The sequence below is a fragment of the Dama dama genome, chromosome 6 (genome assembly GCF_033118175.1).
Source record: "Dama dama isolate Ldn47 chromosome 6, ASM3311817v1, whole genome shotgun sequence".
Lineage (NCBI taxonomy): Eukaryota > Metazoa > Chordata > Mammalia > Artiodactyla > Cervidae > Dama > Dama dama.
In genome coordinates, this window is record NC_083686.1 from 29780698 (window position 1) to 29804914 (window position 24217).

Genomic DNA, 24217 nt, shown 5'->3' on the forward strand with positions numbered 1-24217 from the left:
TACCACAAACTCTAAGTTACAATGATTAAGAAATGATTTTAATATCTGATATTTAATGGTTCTTTTATTCTACTTATGGTATTTGCTACTTTATATATCTAAAATATTTTTAAGGTCATCATAAAAACATAAACCAAAAACTAAAGTACTGTTACTCAATTTGACTTCTAATTGTTACCTATTATACTCTAGTACATTGATGAACATTGGTTTATATAGAACTTATTTTATTCTAGGCACAGAACTAAAATTAAATGAATTCAAAGGGTATTCATATTACTAATAATCTTTGGAGGTAGTCTTAACACTTAAAAGAAACACTTTGATATTTATCAACTCAAAATCTGCCAAAACAGAACTTAGTGTGAAATTTTTGAACCGAATCCAACTCTTCATTGATATAAGATACTCTTGAGGACATCAATATAGTATGAAGAATTTATACCCATTACATGTACAATTAGTGCTTCTCAGGTGGTGGCTCAGTGGTAAAGAATCTGCCTGCCAATGCAGGAGACGTAGGACATGCGGGTTCAATTCCTGGGTCAGGGAGATCCCCTGGAGAGGATATGGCAACCCACTCCAGTATTCTTTCCTTGGAGATCCCGTGGTCAGAGAAGCCTGGTGAGTGACATGACTCAGCACAGGCATGAAACATACAATTACAGAGCTGCAGTCACAACAGTCTTTAAAAAGGTAGGGAAAGGAGTAGGTAAAACTGAATCAAACTCAAATGACATACCTATATCTCACTTAATGCCTTTTATTCCTAAAAGCATTATCACTAAGTAAAAATCTTTAAATGAAATATTTTCCGTTAATTTTATAATAGGGCAATGGATTATATATCCCAAGATTCCAAAAATGCATTGATTGAGCAATAATGGGAGAAGGAAATGGCAACTGACTCCGGTTTTCTTGCCTGGGAAATCCCACAGACAGAGGGGCCTGGTGGGCTATAGTCCATGGGGTTCCAAAGAGTTAGGATGACTTAGCGATTAATCAGAGAAGGAAATGGGAACCCACTCCAGTAGTCTTGCCTGGAGAATCCGGTGGGCAGAGGAGTCTGGTGAGCTGCTGTCCATGGGGTCGCACAGAGTTGGTCACGACTGAAGCGACTTAGCATGCATGCATAAGCAATAACAAGTTTACAAGAAACATACAATATACATTGTGCATAAAACACATTGTAAACAAGGTTTACTGTACTTGCCAAAGAAGAACATTTGATAGTTGGTGATGGTTGGTAGAGGAGGATAAAGAAATCATTCAGGTGAATTCTGCTTTCTGTATCATTTACTCCCTCCAATTTTCCACCCTTTTTGGGAACCAATGGTTATCCTGTGTTCAAACTCCACTTAAAATCAAGTTACAATATAAAATAACACAGAAACTTCAAAACACACGGAAATAGCATCTGTACATAATAGACAAGAGTCCTAGAAGATATAACTTTGTCATTCCTCTCATTTCACATACTTACGCAAAGTAAATTTACCTAATGTATAATTCAAATGTGTTCTAATAATCTCTGCATATATAGTAAATTATTATGCTTTTGTCTGAGATGGAAATGTATAAATATTGTTCTTTACTGTGTACTTTCATATATTTTTAAGAGTAGGAAGAATCTTTATACCCAAGGACAGAAAAAAAGGTGACTGTCTGAACAACAATAGATGTTATAGCAGAAAGTCACTACTGAACAGTTCTTACGGGAGAAGACTATATTTAAACATTTTGGCATTATTAATCTCAGTACTAATACATTTTATAATTAATAATTAATGACAAAATTTCAAGGCACTACATAGACTAAGTGAAAAAATGAAATATATCAAGTCTGCCTTCATTTTTCAATATTCAACTATCAAACTGAAGATGAGAAAAAGTAATTTTATTATACAAATAAATTCTTTAAAGAAGAAAAACCTTATTAGGATCACCTCAATAAACATCCAATATATTACTAAACCTAGGTAGCTCATGCCTCTAGCAAATGCAAGATTAGCCAACTTTAAGACTTAATATAAAGTTACAGTAATCAAGACAGTGTGGCATGGGCAAAAGAAGAGACAAATAAATCAACGGAACAGAATAGAGAGCCTAGATACATACCCACATAATTATAGTCAATTGATTTTCAACAAAGAAGAGAAGGTAATTCAATTAAAGCCAGTCTTTCAACAAACAGTGTACAAGTGGACCTCCACATGCAAAAAAAAAAAAAAAAAAAATCTAGACCCAGATCTTACATCCTTCACAAAAATTAAATCAAAATGGATCATAGATCTAAATATAAAATGCAAAATTATAACCCCCCTAGAGGATAACATACGAGAAAACCTAAGTGACCTTGGTATGGTGATGTCGTTTTAGATAACAACACAAGGTATGATCCATGAAAGAAATAACTGATAAGCTAGGCTTCAATAAAATTAAAAAACTTCTGCTTGGCAAAACACAATGTCAAGAGAAAATGACAAACCACAGATAGGAGAAATACTTGCAGAAGACACATCTGATAAAGGATAATTACCTAAAATATATAAAAAAGAAACACTTAAGACTCAGTAGTAAGAAAATGAACTCAATTAAAAAAACAGACAAAAGATCTTAACGGATACCTCACCAAAGAAGATATACAGATAGAAAGACAATTAACATCATATGTACTGTGCTGTGTTTAGTCGCTCAGTCGTGTCGGAGTCTTTGCGACCCCATGGACTGTAGCCCGCCAGGCTCCTCTGTCCATGGAATTCTCCAGGCACGAATACTGGAGTGGGTTGCCATGCCCTCCTCCAGGGGATCTTCCCAACCCAGGGATCGAACCCAGGTCTCCCACATTGCAGGCAGATTCTGTACCGTCTGAGTCACCAGGGTAGCCCAAGAATACAGGAGTGGGTATCCTATCCCTTCTCCAGGGGATCTTCCTGACCCAGAAATTGAACCAGGGTCTCCTGGATTGCAAGTCTATTATTTACCAGCTGAGCTACCAGGGAAGCCCTCATATGTACTAGGGAATTGCAAATTAAAATAAAATACAACAGTCTACCTTAATGGGCAAGATCCTAATCACTGACAACAACAAATGCTGACAGGGATGTGGAGGAACAAGAACTCTCGTCATTGCTGGCAGAAAGGCAAAATAACACAACCATTCTGGAAGACAGTTTGGCAATTTCTCAGAAATCTAAACATACTCTTACTAGACGGTCCAGCAACTGTACTCCTTGGTATTTACTCAAATGAATTGAAAAGTGATGTTCACATAAAAACCTGTACACCAACATCTATACTACTTATAATTGCCCAACCTGGAAGCAATCAAGATATATCTTAGTAGGTGAGAGGATAAACTGTGGTACATCCAGACCACAGAATATTTTTCAGTGCTAAAAAGTAATGAACTATCAAGCCATGAAAGACATAGAGGGAATTAAATGCAAGTTACTAAGTGAAAGAAGCCACTGAAAAAGCTCTCTACTGAATGATTCCAACTCTGTGATATTCTGGAAGGCGGCAAAACTATGGAGACAACAAAAAGATTAGTGACTGCCAGAGGTTAGGAGGGTGGGAGGGACGAACAGAACAGAGGATCTTTAGGGCAGCGAAATTATTTTCTATACTACAATGGTGATTACATGTCATTTTTCATTTGTCAAAGCCCAAAGAAGATACAACAGTGAGTAAACTCTAATGCAAACTATGAACTTTGAATAATGATGATGTGTCAATTTAGGTTCACTGATTATAATTAATGGACCACTCTGTTGGGGGATGGTGATATTGGAGGAAGCTGTGCAAGGGTCAGGGCAGAAAGTATATGGGAGCTCTGTACTTTTCAGTCAGTTTTGCAGTAAACCTAAAACATTTCTGAAAAATAAAAATAAAGACTTAAAAATAAGTTCTGTAGTTTAGTTTAACACCAGTGTACCAGAGTCAATTGCGTGGACATGATAATATACTGTGGTTAAGTAAAATGTTACCATGGGGATACACAGGAGCTCTGATCATTTTGTAACTTCTGTGAGTCTAAATTATTTCTAAAAAACTTTTTCTTTTTTTTAAAGAAAAGTAAGATTTTCAAATGAGGAAGGCCATTGTCTACCAGGATTTGTAAATACTCTAAGTATGTTAAGTATTATTCAGCATTTTTCTGGAGGTATTGAAATATACACCTTTATGTAAAAAACATTTTGGGACTTCTTGTCCTTTAAAACATAACAGACTTAACTTCTGGGGGCTTGAATAAACACTGCTGTAAATTCCAGGCATAGAAGGTAAGAAAACTCTTAATGAGGGGATAAGTCTTGTACAACTGATTACCTTCTCAGAAGAGAAAACTATAAAAAGTAGTACATATACTTTGAAGAAAGATGATTTGATTTGGAGACAGGATCCAACAGATAACGCAGACAGCTAGGCTCAATACTCTCGTGCTCATCCAGCGGTACAGCTTTTGAGTCATGACAAACAGTAATTTTTTAAGCTTCTTTTCAATTTTACAGATTTAAAAAGTTATTAAGCTAATCATTTTTAAAGGTTATGGAACATCTCTGAAACAGGTCTCCATTTAAAATCAATGTTAATTTATATAAACCACTGTCAACCTTTTTATATTCATAATTTTCTTCAAAAGTAGAATAAATTTTAATTCTAAAAAAGATGCAATCATTTCAATGAGTGTAGCTCATTAGAATTCAAGAGATTTATATTTATTTATTAAGCAAATATTTAATTTAATAAACAAATTCATTTATATCAAACAAAAACAAATTCATACAATATCATGAGACAAATATTTATGGCAATTATAGGTCTGAAACAAGTCTCTCATTCAAAGATCAGTGCATCTAAACTATTTAACTCACTAAATTATTATCTTTAAACATCAAGAAACTAAACACAAGATATTTTAAAAAGGAAAATGATAGTTTCAAAGTAACTTTCCTCTCATTTAAAAAACCAGAGTTTTTCTAAAGTGTCAAGTAGAAAGGTTAAATACAAATAAAACACACTGCACATCTTAAACAAAGCTGAAAAAAATCTATACATACAGATCTAAACCTATATATATAGAACTAAAATAAATCCATGCAGATTTTTAAAAATTACAACTATTCTGTACCCTGCCCTCTTTATTAATATGTATAATTTCTAATCAACAAAACATGATAATGCTTTCAAGATATACAAAATAAAGCAAGATCATTTTTATCAGTAATTTCTCTAAAAGGAGAGGAAAAAAATACTTAAGATATAATTCAACAGAGCAGCAAAACTATGAAGTGAAGAGTAATGATGCTCTCAAAGTAGAAATGTGTGACTTTTATTTACTTTTAAATAAAACTTTAAAATAGCAGGTTGCCTATTAATCCAGAGAGCAGGGAAAGTAGAACAGTGGCAGGAAATACGAGCTGGGACCAGCTAAGCAGTCTTAACTGCTAAGAAGATCATCTACCTTGTTTTCAGTTTCCTTTTATGCTTCTCACCAAGTATAAAGGTAAAGAAAAACTACTCATTTCCAGCACAGCATCAGTAAAAACTATAATGGAAAAATGTATCCCTCACTGTGTCCCACTAAAGTTTTACCTATAAAAATGGTTAGAAATTTAAGGAAAACTGTAATTCCACCTCAAATGATTTAAAGACAATCAGAATTTAAGCCAACTCTTTAACTGGAATAGTAATACTCCATTCTAAAAGAATGGTCTGTGACAGGAAAAAGCAGGCAGTTATTTGAAGTTCCAAATAAATTTAGTCTTTATACTCATGTAATAATCTTCAGTTATCTTTTTAAGTGCAGCAACATTTCCTCTTTAATCCTCTAAAATTCCATGCAAAAGATAAAGCCTCACTCATACCACATATGTAGAAACAAAGGCAGGAAAAAGACTAAATGACTTGTAAATTATGTCATTACAAACTGGGAACAAAGTCTAACCTGCCACTCTACAAATGTGTTATAGACACCTTAATAAATATCAGTGAAGTGATTAAATATTAAACCTGATCTTAACTTCCACACATCAATTAAGGTGGAAGGGCAAGCACCTGATCAAAAGTATTTGCAATGAACCTCATAATCCTTTTTTGATGGATTTCTTAAATTCCACTTTTCAATTTTTAATAGATACACTAATTTACTTACACAGGACACATTACCATTTACTATGTAACATTAAAGTTCCAGCTAAGAAACTGTTCATTGAGATGAGAAGCACCAGGAAAAAAAAATTCAAGCAGCTGAGGAGGATAAGAGAGGAAAGACAAAAGGAGGCTGGATCCTTTATGATGTAGCTTAACTACTGCAACGATTCTGGAACCACCTAAGGCAAAACTCCTTCTTGTAAGGGATACTTAGATGTCCTTGTTTCTTTAAACCCCCAAAAGAGGGGGGAAAAAAAAGCTAGTTATAAACTTTTGTATAGGATTCATTAAAAAAATTTTTGGGGGGGGGGGAATAATAGTAGTTAAAAACTTGGGTTTAGAAGAGAGACATATGAAAATGGACCCATGCAAATATACAAAGCTGAAGAAGGTGGAATCATTTGGCTGCGTGTAGTCTTCAGCAAGATCACAAAGTGCTCAAAAAGTCTTTTACCTGAGGAAAGGAAAAAAATATTAATTCAATTCCTTGGCTAATTTCAGATATCTAATATTCATTTTCAATTAGAAGTATCTAACAGTTGAAGACGTCAGCTGTATAAGTAAACTCTATCACAACGCTACAGCATTTACTTTCAAAAGAAATATTAACAAATACTTGAGTAATAAAAGATGAATGATCCAAAAAGTCATTATAGAACTTATTAAATTTACATCTGAGATTGATACAGTTCTATAATAGTCATAACACTAATTTTATAATACCACAGACCACTGACATGTGCAGCTTTAGCACTGATAACATGAATAATTCCAATGGTTTAAACAACTCTAAAGGTCTTGATTGTGTATGTAATCTATGTAATAGATTTATAATTTTTCTGAAGCACAAATGTGAATCATACATACAGACTATAAATATTAAAATGTGATGAAAGGTCATGTAAGTAGTGAGTGAACCTAACCAAGTGGCCAATGTCACAATACAAGATATTGCTCTCTATATATTTTAGACTACACAGTAATTCTACTGAATAGACAAAGATTACTGCCTTGCAAAAATACATGAAAAAGATAGCCAAATTCTAACACTACTAATTAAAGTAAAAATAAATAATACTATGAAATGATGATCATAACAATTTATAATGCATTATCCTTAATGCTTTCTTCATTTAAAGGAAAAAATAAAAATGAGAAACAAACAAAAAAAAAATGAAATGATGATCATTAATCAAAACTATGAAGTGCTAGCTAAAATGAAAAAGTGACTTTACAGATTCATATAGCTAAAATAATGATTGGCTTTTAGTATTGCAATGGTTGACTTAATTTTATTTAACAGTATCATAAGTGAATTCTATCCTATATTTTTAACATCATTAAATTAGTGAAAGTGAAAGTCATTCAGCTGTGTCTGACTCTTTGCCACCCCATGGACTATACAGTCCTTGAAATTCTCCGGTCAAGAATACTAGAGTGGGTCTCCATTCCCTTCTCCAGGGGATCTTCCCAACCCAGGGATCGAACCCAGGTCTTCTGCATTGCAGGCAGATTCTTTACCACTGAGTCACCAGGGAACACCATGGGAAAAACAACTATATGCTATAGTAATCTATAATGCTGAGATTTTTCAAAATTCTTTATAAATGTTAAACACCTATTAAACTAAACAGCAGACATTTTATGATAGGAAAAAGAAAAATAAAATTTCTCTCAAAACTAAACAAACAACAAGCAAAGGGGGGCTTTTTCTTTAGATCTTAGATCATTAAGTTAATTAACATGGATAGCTTCCCCGGTGGCTAAGACAGTAAAGTGTCTGCCTACAATGTGGGAAACCCGGGTTCGATCCCTGGGTCGGGAAGATCCCCTGGAGAAGGATATGGTAACCCACTCCAGTATTCCTGCCTGGAAAATCCCATGGACCAAGGAGCCTGGTAGGCTACAGTCCATGGGGTCACAAAGAGTCGGACATGACTGAGCGACAACTTCACTATAGGGATATTTATTATACAAATCCCATTACTAGTCTCTCTCAAGTATTCATCAATAGGTTCTCTCCCAGTCCCTTTATCAATATGAGCAACACTTACTTAATAGAATATAGTTAACTCTGAATATATATGGAAGATTAACTCTGATTAAGATAATGACTCAATGATTAGGCAATGCTAAGTCACAGACAAGGCACCAAATAAAACTAAAAACTATAAATCTTTAATAACAAGACTCCAGCTAATATAATGGATGAGATCCATATCCTGTAACTTTAGAGGGGAGTAAGCAAGAACTTTTGTTAATGTTACTCCTAAAATACAGATGAAGAAACGAAAGGATAAAGTCTTATTTTATTTAAGGCTACAAATCTAGATGCTAAAGTTAAGATGTAAATCTAAATAGGCTAAATCCCTCTAAAGCTCTTAACTGTCTCTTAATATAACTCTATGTCATCTTTCATTAGAAGATCATTTTCTCAGAAGTTAGGACACTTCTTTAGACAAGACAAAACAACATTATTTATAATCTTTGTATTCAACATAAATGTACCTTTTCAATTAGACTGTCATGTTTGTCTTTAAAGTCTTCATTAACATCCAGTGTTAAGATAGGCACTTCTTGTAGATAATCAAAGTTGGTTCTGTTCAAAGAGAGATAGATGAATAAAATATTTAGAAAAAGCAATAAATAAAAGAGAAACACTAAAAACATTCTTATGTCTTCATTTGAAAATCAAAATGTTATCCATTGTTTTACATTAAAATTATCCTGCAAGTACTTCATCTGGCAATGCCTTTTTTCTCACCTAAATTTACTATGTATATCTAAAAATCTCAGATATAAAATGTATAAAGCCAGGCAATGTGAAATGTCAGTTCAGTCGCTCAGTCATGTCCGACTCTTTGCGACCCCATGAACCACAGCACTCCAGGCCGCCCTGTCCATCACCAACTCCCAGAGTTTACCCAAACTCACGTCCATTGAGTCGGTGATGCCATCTAACCATTTCATCCTCTGTCATCCCCTTCTCCTCCTACCCTCAATCTTTCCCGGCATCAAGATCTTTTCCAATGAGTCAGCTCCTTGCATGAGGTGGCCAAAGGACTGGAGTTTCAGCTTCAACATCAGTCCTTCCAAAGAACATCCAGGACTGATCTCCTTTAGGATGGACTGGTTGGATTTCCTTGCTGTCCAGGGGACTCTCAAGAGTCTTCTCCAACACCACAGTTCAAAAGCATCAATTCTTCGGCGCTCAGCTTTCTTTACAGTCCAACTCTCACATCCATACATGACTACTGGAAAAACCATAGCCTTGACTAGATGGGCCTCTGTTGGCAAAGTAATGTCTCTGCTTTTTAATATGCTGTCTAGGTTGGTCATAACGTTCCTTCCAAGGAGTAAGAGTCTTTTAATTTCATGGCTGCAATCACCATCTGCAGGGATTTTGGAGCCCGAAAAAATAAAGTCTGCCACTGTTTCCCCATCTATTTATCATGAAGTGATGGCGCTGGATGCCATGATCTTAGTTTGTGAAATGTAATTCTCCTCAAAAACCAAAATCACACCAGAAATTAGGGATGTTTAAAGATGAGAAAACTAAAGATCAGGGAGGCCATTCTGTGGCTCAGATACTGTCTAAGGTTGCACACCAATAAGTGAGATGGATTTGAACCAAGATTTGACTAATGACAAAGTACAGTGATGTAAGAAACAAATCTGAACTATCTTAAATTCTGTCTGAAATAGAGTACAGGCAAAACTCTGAGATACTGTAGGTATGGTTCCAGATAACTACAATTAAATGAATATCACAACAAAGCAAATACCACAACAAAGCAAGTCACACATATTTTTCTGGTTTCCCCATGGTTACAAAAGTTACATTTACACTAGCATACAGCAAATGTGCAATATCATTATGTGTAAAAAAAAAAATGTACATAAAAATACTTTCTTGTTAAAAAAGTGGTATCATCTGATGCTTTAGTGAGTCACAATCTTTTTGCTGTTTGAGGGTTTGAAATAGTTCAAGAATTTACAAAATGTGACACAGAGACACAACATTAGCAAACACTGTTGGGAAAATGGTGCCAACAGACTTGCTTGACCCGGGGTTGCCAGAAACCTTCCATTTGTAAGAAACACAGCATCTGTGACGCACAATAAAGCGAAGTGCTACACAGCAAGGTATGAGTGTGTGAGTGTGTGTGCTACTTGCTCAGCAGCGTCCAACTCTTTGCAACCCCAAGGACTCTACCCCACCAGGCTCTGTCCATGTAAATCACCAGGCAAGAATACTGGAGTGGGTAGCCATTCCCTTCTCCAGGGGCTCTTCCCAGCCAAGATCAACCAAGAGACTGAATCCAGGTCACCTGCATTGCAGGCAGATTCTTTACTGTTTGAGCCACCACAGAAGCCCACAACAAGGTATGCTTGTACCTAAATAACACATACAGATATATCTCTTACTTTTTGCTTAACGTGAACTCCATATACCATGCTGTAAATACGACTGGAGATTAGCAATAAAAACTTCAAGAAATTAGGATCTCGTTGCAATAAAAAGAGTCAAAATCCACACTTAATTCTAAGAGATCCTACAATACCAATATAAATGACTGAAAATAAAAAACTGTACATGTTTTGGATTAAAATTTGATAAATAAATTTAAAATCAATAGTAAATAAGGAAATCTTACTTTAGTGTTCTATGCAGGAGCCAGCTTTCATGCTTATAGTGAAGTTTCTCCAAGTATTCAAGAGGAATGCCTTGTTCTTCATTTCTTCCCCGTAAATATATTCTATTCAAGCATTTCTAAGAGCAAAAGCAATAAGAAAGAGGTAGGAGGAGTGGTGGAGGCAAGAAACAATTAAATAATTTTCTTGTTAGTTGCCATTAAATTTTCCTTCTTTGGTGTCTCTTTATTTATGCTAGCCAAAATCTCTGTTTTTCCTAGAAAACGTAGTAGTTCATCTTTCCCTCCTTGGGCTTTTCACACATTTGGTGGTTCTAAACCAAGAATTACTCTCAAAAATAAATCAAAATATGTCTATAAACTTTTGGCATCCATACTTGAAATATAAAGTATAAAATAAGTTTGGTTAAAAAACAAAAAAATACACCTGTGATAAACCATGATGGAAAAAAAATATGAAAAAGAGTATATACCTGTATAACTGAGTCACTTTGCTATATGACAAAAATTAAACACAACACTATAAATCAACTATACTTCAATAAAATGAAAAAAATTTTTTTAACTTTGGCATACAAAATGTGCTTCAAAGTCTATTATAAATCCTCTCTTTTCAAGTAAGTAAATGGTCTTCTAATCACAAGATATCATAATAGTATGAAATAAAGTTTTATGTTAGACTTTAAGATGTGGACTATGAATGTTTCTAGCAGAATGCAACTATTAGTATTCTTTATGTTTTTTCTTCTATATTTGTATTTACTATTTTCATAAATTAAAAACAAAAATTCTTTTCAAAAATAAAAGTGAATTTCAAAATTGGTATGGTTAAATTCTGGCTTACTTGATACTAAAAGAGGAACAAAATCATCCCTTGGTATCAGAAACCTAGTTTCTTTGAAAATTCAGCTTCAAAAGCAACACAGTATTCTTTCAGAAAAAAAGTCATGACATTTACATTCACCAGAGCCAATTTTGTGACTTAGGAAAGAAAAAGGAATAAAAAATAGAAAAAAATGGGCATGCAAGCACCAAAACCAGAAATTTCTTAACAAATGTAAGCTTTTATTTAGGTTGGTTTTATGAAAGGCATCTATCTACTGGGTCTTATTCATTACATAATTTCATAAGTAAGTAAGAATAGCTCTTTACAATCTATCACAAAAGGCACATTTTCAAGTGAGCTCCCTTAATTCAAAATGGTAAGGGTCCTCTAAGTCTCCTCTCAACTACAGTCACTTCTATCCACCCATTCCAAGCCACAATCAATAAAGGATTCTTGACATGGATCTCTATCAACTTTGCCACTTATTCAGTAAATATTTACTAAGCTCCTACTACGTACCCAGATCCAGTTCTAGGCCCTGGAAATTCAACAGTCATTAAAATACCCAAAGTCCCAACGCATGAAATCTACATTCCAGGAGTTGCTTGAGCAAATTTCTTAATGTAGCTGTGATAGATAAGAGGCCCTGAAAAAGTCAGGAAGAATAATAAAGACTAGAACTGAGGAAAAAATGTGGAACTTCCAAATGTGGCCTTGTAGTTTTCTTAGGAAAACAGAATGTTTCTATCTATACACTTATGAGTTTCTAATCTGGAGGTGGGGCAATTCTAAACTGAATTGCCTTCTCTACACACCTGAGGATTTCTATTAATAAGTCTTCAGTGGATCCAACAAATTTTTATTGCCTCACCTCTGGAGTGGCTCGAAGATAAATGATCCCATCCAGTTCAAGGCTGTGGCCAAACTGGTTATTCATCCAGTCGTGCCAGTCTTGATAAATGGTCCACTCTGTTTCATTCATGCAGTCAGATTCATACAAATTAGATGCAAAAATATACCTGAAAGAGAATCTGTATCAACACAAATTCCTTCCAAAAAGCACAAAGAGAAAATTGACCTACTAAATGGACATGAAACATTCTCCTAAATCCCACAGCACATAATGCCTTGGTTAGCAAGAAAAAAAAAAAAAACAGAGTATTGTGAACTACAGAAAGTATGCTCTTGCCAGGGGTTCCCACAAGTGTGGGGTGAGAACCCCGCGTAGTCCCCAAGACCCTCCCAGGGGTTCTGTGAGAGGCCGGATTACTTTATGTACTGTACTTCAACCAAAAGCTTAAAATAGCTTAAAGACAGAAGCACAAATGAGAATCCATCTGACTTCAAGCTAGACACTAAAGAGATCTGCATGCTGCTCTTCTCAACTCTTTTTTGAAAAATATAATTTCACAAGTACCTTTTTCATGTTCATATGTAATGGATTTACTATTACTAATTTAAAGTAAATTAATAAATGTTTCTATATTTCTCAATCTTAATTTCTAATAACATAAATATCAATAGGACACTAAACTTATTGGGTTCCTTGATAATTATTAAGAACGGGAAGGGGTCCTAAAGTTTGAGAACCTCAATTCTGAGCTAACTCTAGTAAAAGAATCCTTACATAATAAACAGGGTAATTCTAAGTCCCCCTCAGAGATATATGACCTAGTTTCAGGTGCAAGTCTAGAATAGGGATCCAGATTTAACCAGAGCTGATAAGAATTTTAAGAGGATTGGAAGAAAAGAAAACTTCTCTGCAAATGTGAAAGAGATGAGATGGCCCCCACACCCCACCAGTTTCCATGGCAGCTAGAAATTATTCTGCTGTTGTTGCTGTTGAGTCACTAAGTCATTTCCAACTCTTTGCAACGCCACGGACCACAGCCTGCCGGACTCCGTCCACGGGATTTCCCAGGCAAGAATACTGGAGTGGGTTGCCATTCCCTTCTCCAGGGGATCGCCCCAACCCAGGGATCAAACTCCTGTCTCCTGCACTGGCGGGTGGATTCTTTACCGCTAAGTCACCAGGGAAGCCCAGAAATTATTCTAGAACTTCCCTAATGCCATTAGTATCAAACTGCTGAAAGTATTAAGTGTCATTTTCCATCTCAAATCTCTATTATTCTGAGTCTGTTGTTCCTTTGATCCCCAGGAAACAGGGGAAAAAGTCCAGTTCTAGCCAAGATTCCAAATTGACAAGGTCATTTTTATATACCTGTCACTATACACAGATCGTTCAAAAAATAATACTGGTTTCTCTGCATCTTTGAGTTTTCCATTGATAGCGGCAAGCTGAGCTCGTATTCGACTAAGGCAGGCATATGACTGGAAGGTAAAAGACCATCGTTCAGGTTTCTCATACATCATCTGAAGAACATTTCCGCCACTTTTCTGAGATGTTGTCAGTTCCTATTTTGAATTTGAAAAAAGAGACAAAAAGCAAAGTAATGATCACTAGGGTTATTTTACTATTTTTAAGTTAAAAAAATAGTTGGATAAAAAAAAATGACCCAATCGGGTAGAAGACCTGAATACACATTCTTACAAAGAAGATATACAGATGGTTAATGGTCACATGAAAATATGCTCAAAGTGGCTAATTTGGAAAAATGCAAATCAAAACAATGACATTAACACCTGCCTCTGGAAACAGTGAAACCACTTATTGTTCTTACAAAACATCACAAAAGTTTACCAGTAACATGTTTCACAGATTTGTTCAGATTTCTAGCCTAGCACCTCCTCTGGATAGAGTACTATGTGTTTAAGTCATTAAACTGGCAAGGTCATCTTAAGTCCCTTCCAATATTCCTTTCACACTGAAAAACTCCTGTGATACCTAGGCAGTATCTATCTGCCAATCTCTCTTCAACCACAGCATCCACTTGACAACTCTACATGGCCAATTTCTTGTTATTAGATTTTTATATAGTCTGAATTAAAGTAGTTTATGCTAGGGAACATCTGATTTAATCCATTAATTTTTATTTTTTAAAGAGGCTTGGTACTCTAGCTCAGTTGCGTCCGACTCTTTGCGACCCCATGAACCACAGCACACCAGGCCTCCCTGTCCATCACCAACTCCCGGGGTCCACCCAAACTCATGTCCATTGAGTTGGTGATGCCATCCAACCATCTCATCCTCTGTTGTCCCCTTCTCCTCCTGCCCTCAATCTTTCCCAACATCAGGGTCTTTTCAAATGAGTCAGCTCCTTGCATGAGGTGGCCAAAGTATTGGAGTTTCAGCTTCAACATCAGTCCTTCCAAAGAACACCCAGGACTGATCTCCTTTAGGATGGACTGGTTGGTCTCCTTACAGTCTAAGGGACTCTCAAGAGTCTTCTCCAACACCACAGTTCAAAAGCATCAATTCTTCTGTGCTCAGCTTTCTTTATAGTCCAACTCTCACATCCATACATGACCACTGGAAAAACCATAGCCTTGACCAGACGGACCTTTGTTGGCAAAGTAATGTCTCTGCTTTTTAATATGCTGTTTAGGTTGGTCATAACTTTCCTTCCAAGGAGTAAACGTCTTTTAATTTCATGGCTGCAGTCATCATCTGCAATGATTTTGGAGCCCCCAAAAATAAAGTCAGTCACTGTTTCCACTGTTTCCCCATCTATTTCCCATGAAGTGTTGGGACCAGATGCCATGATCTTAGTTTTCTGAACGTTGAGCTTTAAGCCAAGGTTTTCACTCTCTTCTTTCAGTTTCATCAAGAGGCTCTTTAGTTCTTCTTCACTTTCTGCTATGAGGGTGGTGTCATCTGCATATCTGAGGTTATTGTTATTTCTCCCGGCTATCTTGATTCCAGCTTGTGCTTCCTCCAGCCCAGTTTCTCATGATGTACTCTGCATATAAGTTAAATAAGCAGGGTGACAATATACACCCTAAATGGTACCCTAAATGAATCTCTAATTTGCAAAAGAAATATAGAAAGTAATTTTGAGTATCTATCCATTGCCATTTCACTACTACAGGTCAAAGTCAGCAAATGCTAACATTTCAGGCTTACAAATCAAAACAAAGGGGGTTAAACAGAAAGAAGCCACTGAAATTTCTTCCTCAGAGTGACAGTATTTTCTTTTTTTCTAAATTAAAATAGATTGCATGGTAACAATATATTAGAAAACTTTTGATATTAGAGTTGTCAGAATAAGAAAGAAAAAACAGAACTGAGGACCCAGGGTTCATCAGCCTTCTCTATATCAAGCTATATAAAGGTTCTCCCCAAAGCTGTAAGTCTTAAACCTGTTTACTAACTTTCAAGGAATAAAATATGACTGCCTAATTCCTATTCTCAATCCTAGCTCAAATAAATGCCCCTGAACACTTTCTGAAAGTTCATGCTCAAAGTAGGTGTTTTTCCTCTGAGGGAGGGGAAAAAAAAAAGTCAGAAGTGTAAATACTACAACGGATCTTAAAGTTTCAGTTAAGAACTAAAAACCACACAAACATGTGGCACTCTGAGGCAGAATTTACATTTCATACCACAAACCACATAATTAAGTGAAACTTCTCAAAATTGGAAGGAAAAGAAAAGCATAAAATGGCAAGAGGCCAACAGTCAACAACAGGTCTGTTTAGAAATACTGAGCAGATGATGAACTGAAATAAAGGTGTAACAGTTGAGTTCTCAAGCTGCTTAAAGAATAAATGCAATTTTATTAGAGTTTCAAGGACTTTTGTTAATTTAGTTATAAACAGATTGTCTACTAATTCACCATCCTCCACGGAGAAAATGTTTCATACAACTGAATGTTTCCAGCTAATGAAGTTTATCAACTCAACCAAAACTTTTGTTTAGTTGGTTTTATAAAGAGTACACTAGTGTATATTTTATTTTCCTACCCTGGTAAGCAAGGCATTTTGAAAATTACTCTCAGTAACAGAGACAACTTTATGAACACTGCTGATGGATTTATGAGAGAAGTTAGCTAAACACAAGCTTCCAATGACACACATAAAAATATCCGGAACAATAAATAAATAAATATCAGGCACAAAAACACCAATATGAAAAGATACATGTACCCTATGCTCGTGGCAGCATTATTTACAAAAGCCAAAACATGGAAACAACCTATGTGTCTGTCAATGGGTGAACGGATAAAGATCTAGTGTATGCATACAATGGACTACAACTTGGCCATGAAAGAAAACGAAATCTTGCCATTTGTAACATTAATGGACCTTGAGGGTATTATGCTAAGTGAAACCAGTCAGACAAAAACAAATACCGTATGATTTCATTTACAGAAGGAATCAAACAAAACAAAAACCCAGACTCACAGATACAGAAGAGTGATAGGTGAAAGGGAGGTAGTGGGTAGGGGTTGAAATGGGAAAAAGGATCAAGAGGTACACACTTTCAGTTATAAAATAAATAAGTCACGGGGATGAAAGGAATGCAGAAAGGAGAATAAAGGCAATGACAGGGCATTAACTTTGTATGGGAACAGATGGAAATTAGACTTACCATGATCATCTCACAATGTACACAAATGTTGAATCACTATATACTGAACATATGAAACTAACACAATATTATGTGAATTACATCTGAAAAGTATACTTAAATATTAAATATACAAAAGTTAAATTATTAATTTTCAAATAATAAAAAACACAGGTTAAACAGGTTTTTCACTTCATTAAAGGCATTAGATGTATTTGATACTAAAAAAGAGGGGAAGAATAGTAGTGGTGTTCATGTATTATGAAATTCTCTGCAGCACAAATGTTAATTCAAAACACAAAATTTAAGTCTTGATTTAGTCTGCTCTATTCCTGGTTACATTACCTTGGCTTTCATGGCATATTTTTTAGAAAGAATATGCTTAGAAATGTGAACACAAAGGGCATATCTAAGTTTTCCTAAAAGTTTAATTTTTATTGTGTTAAATTAGAAAATAGAGACTATCTGTTGAAGAATAAGTTCATTACTCAAAATATCCCTTCATAAGAAAATACACTTCAATTTTAATGACAATTACAATAATACCTGCCATTTATTATCTATTTTATACCAGAGACTATATAAAAAGTTTATATACATTATCTCAACTCTATGAAAGTCATTACTGACACTATTTTATAGGCTTAAGATATGGGGTTCAAAAAGGTTGAATAACTCATTAATATCAATAAATCCAGTAAACAGCAAAACTAGGATTCAAGCCTAAGACTGATTCCAAAGCCACATTTTTTCCCAAAATGTTGCTCTGCTATTACATATTGAAGTTACATCTGTAAACAAAGTGTCCGATGCTCAGTTGTGTCCTACTCTTTGCGACCCCATGGACTGTAGCCTGCCAGGCTCCTCTGTCCATGGAATTTTCCAGGCAAGAGTACTGGAGTGTGTTGCCATTACCTTCTCCAGGGGATCTTCCAGACACAGGAATCAAACCCAGGTCTCCCACACTGTGGGCAGAATCTTTACCTCTAAGCCACCAGGAAAGCCTATCTCCTTATCTATAAACAGTACTTACATTTGATTTCTTGAAGGGAGATGTTCAGATACTATGTGGATAATTTAACTGGTGCTAGCGTTCTGTGTCCCACTTCTATTTGTGTGACTTCCCTGGTGGCACAGACAGTAAAGTGTCTGCCTACAATGTGGGAGACCCGGGTTCAATCCCTGGGTTGGGAAGATCTCCTGGAGAGGAAATGGCAACCCACTCCAGTATTCTTGCCTGGAAAATCCCATGGACAGAGGAGCCTGGTGGGCTACAAATCCAAGGGTCACAAAGAGTCAGACACGACTGAGCGACTTCACTTTCACTTTCAGTGTTCTCTATTTTAATAATTTTATCTCAGACATGGATAACTTTACATAGTTAAACAAGAGAGAATTTACCAAAGACATAAACCAAATTTACCGGTGAAAATACATGTGAGTTATTTTTATAAATAGAACTAACCATGAAGGACAATTTTTTTGTCTTTATCACTGTCTAGGCTATTTCAAGTTGTCTTTGGTGCACAAATACCTATCACCAAAATAACCATTAACTTTATTTTGTTTTGTTTTTCACCACATCACACAGCTTGTGGGATCTTAGTTCCCTGACTGGGATTCCCCTGCAATGGAAGCCTAGAGTCCTAAACACTTCATCACCAGGGAATTTACTAAAATAACCATTAACTTTAAAATAAACTTCAACAATTTCCACATAATTTAACTAAACATGACACATTTGAGTTTAAGTTACATTAACAAATAAATTTAAGGTACTTCCATTTGGGAACTGTGGTGGCAGAAACTACTACATGTTCCATAAAACCAGGTTGTTTTCCTCCTGGACACACAGCTAGGCTTTATTCCCCAGTCTTCCTGGTAATTAACTGTAGCCTTGAGACTCAGTTCCAGTCAGTGGAAACAGGGCAGAAGCAATGTATATCATGTCCAGGCAAGGCCCATAAAAACCTCTCAAAGGTGATGATTCCTTGTTTATTCATCACTGGAAGCAAAAGACATCAAAGCTCTAGAGCAGAGGTTTTCAACTTCGACTCCAGGGCAGGGGTATCCAAGTATGGTCCCTATCACATCAGAATCAACATCACTTCTGAACTTGCAAGAAACGCACATTTTCAGCACCCCTGCCAGACCTATTAAACCAGAAACTGGGGATGAGGCCCAAACCTCCGTTTTGCCAAGTCCTTCCGGTGACTCTAGTGAACACTAAAGGCTGAAACACTGTCTGAGAGGTTAGATGAGCCACACTCATGGGTCTCTGAGTCACAGCATGGTATGCCATCCACTCAATATCATCTTTCTAGTAGTCATGCATGGATGTGGGAGCTGGACCATAAAGAAGGCTGAGTGCCAAAGAATCGATGCTTTCGAATTGTGATGCTGGAGCAGACTCTGGAAAGTCTCTGGACAGCAAGGAGATCAAACCAGTCCGTCCTAAAGAAAATCAACCCTGAACACTCATTGGAAGGACTAATGCTGAAGCTGAAGCGCCAATACTTTGGCCTGCTGATGCAAAGAGCCAACTCATTGGAAAAGATTCTGATGCTGGGAAAGACTGAAGGCAGGAGGAGAAGGAGGCCACAGAGGATAAGATGGTTGAAAGGCATCACTGACTCAATGGACGTGAGTCTAAGCAAACTCCGGGAGACAATGAAGGACAGGAAGCCTGATGCTTCACTCCACAGGGTCGCAAAGAGTCGGACACAACTTAGCGACTGAATGACAATAACACAGGAGCAAGTGTTATCTTAAATTTATCTGATATATTTAATAAAATCTATCAGAAGTGAACTTGGTTCATTTGAAAAACAGGATCAATTTGCTAGGCACTGTGAATAACAGTGAGATAAAATAGGGTATAAATGCAAAATTAAGTAGGTTTGTCAGATAGTGAACTGAAGTTTAAAAGCTTTTCTGAAGAGACTTGAGGACTATATGCTAGATGAAATAAGCCACTCACAAAATGGCAAATACTGCATGATTCACTTATATGAGGTCTCTAGAGTAATCAGATTCATAGACACAGAAAGTAGAATGGTGGTTACCAGGAGCTGGGGGAAGGGAGCAAAGAAGAGTTGTTTAATGAATACAGAGTTTCAGTTCTCCAAGATGAAAATTTCTAGAGATCTGTTTCATAGCAGTGTAAATATCCTTACTACTACTACTGAACTGTATGTTTAAAAATCGTTAAGATGGTAAGATTTAATTGTATTTTTTACCACAAAAAAACAAAAATCACACAAAGACTACAGGTCTTCTTTTATTTGGATTTCCTAGTAAATGTCATCTCTCTTGCCCAAAGCAAGTCCAAAGTCTGCTATATGAAAATAATTTAGAGGACCAATCTTGACTCATCACCTAATCAAAAAAATAATAGTCAGCTAGTTGTCTTGTTCTTAAATTAAAACTGAATCAAAAATTATTTTACAGCTTTGAAAATGCTACTTTTTGGCTCTTAGTTTAACATGGTACCGAATTAGAAAATTAACAGTAAGCCAGGATACCATTTTCTAGTTCTTCAGGATAATCAAAGTAAGAGCCCATACAAAAATATTTTCTTCTGATCTTATGCATGAAAGTTTTGAAACTGCCAGTTTTCTGAACGCAATTATGTTAAGAATAAAATATTAGAAGTTTTATCAAAAAAGTACTGTGCATCATCTTTACCAAATTGAGTGTAATTTTAGTGTTTTTTCCCTCTGAAAAGTATTTAGATAAAAAATATGAATGCCTCAGGGTCAAAATACATTAAATAAAAACTAATAGAACATCTCTAGAAAGCAGTTTAGCTACATTCACTTTAAAAATTCTGTATCCACGGGCCCACTTAATTACACTTTTGAAAATTTATCTTAAAGAAATAATCCAAAACACAGATTTTACCACAAAGATGGTTATCACAGTGGTAAGGAAATAGGCTATCATTCTACTATTTACTAGGCACTTAATTAAGTAAATAATGGTACATGCACACAATAAATTAGGCTGACTTTAGAAATCATTTATAGTAAACTTTTAATAACATTTTCAATTTCCTTTGACATAAACATTATAGGGAAGAAAAGCAAAGTAAAAAATTATATATTGTTGGTTCAAGTAAAATCTAAGTAAGTTTTACTTCCCTCCTTGGTAGTCCATGATATTATCTTAATTCTGAACAATAAACACTACTTCATATTCTTTAAAATTATGTAGCTCCACTCACCTGCCAAAGTTGGATATAATAAATTATCATCTCAACTATATTAAAGTTACATATGGGGTGGTGGGATTATGAATAACTTTAATCTGTTTTTGTATTTTTTATCTATAATTCACTTCATGACAGGACACTTCATGACTTTACAGAAAGCACAGATTGTCACCAAGATAAGTAAAAATGAGAATTATCAAGTAAAGATACAAAATCATTTATCTTTTACTTCTAGTCTAACCTTTGAGACATTGCAAGTTCAATCAAGTTAAGTTTGTCAAAAGAACCAGAGTCTACCAGACAAGAAAATCATAAAAGGGTTGACAAAAGTTACGTGATTTCAAAGGGTATGAGTGGTACTTTATCAAGCATTTTTAATTAATTTTAAAAAATGATTTACCAAAAAATATGCTTTTGTTTCACAGGTAAGTATATTTTATCCTTTCTTTCTCAGAGTTACTAAATTTTCAGTGACTTCTCAGTGGTAAGAAGTGTTAGATGAAAGTAAAATAGCATTTCACAATAAATAACAAAGATCTCTCAAAAGAATTCAGCTCACTAAGAAAAACACTAAAAACATCTTCCTAACAGTCTGTATATCTCAAAAATAAGCTAAAAGGAAGCAACTCAATCAAAGCTTTTGAGCCTAAATAGTAACATACATCACCAAATAAACCACACTGCTATTTGAAATAAACCTTTAACACAAAGACTGATAGTCATCTGGGTCATATGATTTAAAGATAATTTACCATGGGAGAGGGAGGGTGGGGAGGTTACATAATCTTTTTAGGTACTTTTTGACTATTTTGCTAAAATTGCTCGCAGCACATCAGTAGTATAGCAACACTTCAGCCACTAGGTGGCAGGTGAAGAAACAAAACCAGCTAAAGGTGCAGGTGCAAATTAAATTACTGACTAGGGGAAGAGATCAGAGTACTGATAACCCAACATTTCCCATGCTACAGCTGCTGCCAAGAAGTGTGATTAAAAGTAGAACATCCAAAGTAGGACTGGCCTTACCAGAGTCATGTCTGGAAACAGTCTACTTCTCACTACAGGCAGAGTGCTAAGGAAGCTGCAATTTGGACAGTGGTTCATATCAAACTCCCAAGGAAGAGGTCAGGGATGGATCTCGGAGAGAAGGGCCCCAGGATGAAGGAAGAAACTCCATTGCTTGAGGCGAACGAAAAAATAAGATACTGGGAACACATCCACCCATTACTACCCTCATATTCCACTACCTTATCCCCAAAATACTACCCTCCAGCCTGAAACTTCATCTAGAAATACAGAGGATTAACAGCCTAATAGCCTTAAGTACACTTACACAAAAATAACATTATCCTCCAAGAATGTACACCAAAATCCAATGTAGGTAATGAAATCGTAACATCATAGAGACATGACTAGATTACAGGAAACTGATGAAAATATGTATTAAAAAAGGCCCGTGTTAACATTAACTGTGTTGGATCGTCTACATGGTAGTTAAAAAGAAAGTTTGAAATTTTAACTGTGCTACACAGGAAGAAAATGCTCCAGCCCCTAAACATGATTATCAGATCTATGAAACCAGTGTGAATGGAGACGAATGCATCAATGCATCATAGTCTGATGATGTCAGTCACTAAGATAAATATAACTAATTCCCCTGAGCACTGATTCTAAGCTTAAGAGACAACCTTCTTATTATAAAATGTCTCCCCATGTACATTAATGCAAAATTTTCAACCTCTCCTCTCCAACACAACTAAAGGGTTCAATACACTCCTAACACTAACAGTGATTCACTAGGGTTCTCACTATTAACCAGGAGGCATCCCACGCATTAAAATTCTCAAGGGATTGTTTGCTGTTTGAAAAAGCACCCCAAGTCTTTGAGATCCAGAGTTCCTTCTACTGGGCCTATATAGAAAATGAACTGACCTACTTCAATGAATCTAATAATTACATTTCTCTCTGCAAATCAAAATTTTTGACATTGTGGTTTTTGTATATGCTCCTGTGTGCTTGGTTCACATAAGGTGCACTGGGGATTCACCAGTGCTTAGGACTCTGCACTTCCACTGCAGGGGGCATGGGTTCAATTCTTGGTAGTTGGTTGGGGAACCAAGATCCTGCAAGCTGCGAGGCACAGCTCTCCCCAAAAAAGTAAGGTATGCTGAAAGGCAGAAACATTTAGTATGCCAACAAACCAGTTACATGTATTCAGTATGAGCTAGAAGCTATGATACTAAAATTAGAAGTGCAAGTGTTAGTCACTCAGTCTCGTCCAACTCTTTGTGACCTCATGGACTGTAGCCCACCAGGCTCTTCTGTCCATGGAATTCTTCAGGCAAGAATACTGGAGTGGGTGCCTTTCCCTTCTCCAGGGGATATTCCCAACCCAGGGATCAAACCCGGGTCTCAGGCATTGCAGGCGGATTCTTTACTGTCTGAGCCACCAGGGGATGGAACTTCAATGAAGGTCACCTAATCCAATCTAGTCTAACATTCTCCCAATGAAAGAAAGCTTTCTGTATTTCTCACACTGGTTTAATTTGGCTACTTTCTACCTAAGCCCTGAGAATTACTGCACTGACAGCTGACCCCAGAAATGAGGAGGAGAAAGAGTATTTTTAGAACACAGGTCTCTCATTCCTAAGTAAAAGCACACTTGAGTAGGGCACTATCAAAGAGGCAACAAGACATACTTTAGGAGGTAAAAACGTAGAGTGAGCGAGCGAAGACCAAATATCCAAAAGAAAACGGGCAAAAGGATCTGAAAAGGGACTTCACAAGAGAAAGCCAAATGGCAAATAAATTAATTAAAGGAGCACAATTTCATTAGCAATCAGGGAAATACAAATGAAAAACATAAAAGATATCAAATGTTCATCAGAATGACAAAATTTAGGAAG

The 24217-nt window shown here is 35.9% G+C and overlaps 1 protein-coding gene across 1 annotated transcript in view; it reads right to left on the bottom strand.

Moving 5' to 3' along the window:
- Positions 1-210: 210 nt before the first annotated feature.
- The window catches only part of DCK (deoxycytidine kinase), a 31068-nt gene continuing 7061 nt past the window's right edge, over positions 211-24217 (bottom strand). The window contains exons 3-7 of the mRNA XM_061145819.1: positions 13856-14049; positions 12506-12653; positions 10812-10927; positions 8662-8752; positions 211-6607 (exon numbers count right to left, since the gene is read on the bottom strand). Of these exons, the coding sequence (XP_061001802.1) occupies positions 6581-6607; positions 8662-8752; positions 10812-10927; positions 12506-12653; positions 13856-14049 (576 nt within the window). The 3' untranslated portion in view covers positions 211-6580. The remainder of the gene's footprint in view (positions 6608-8661; positions 8753-10811; positions 10928-12505; positions 12654-13855; positions 14050-24217) is intronic.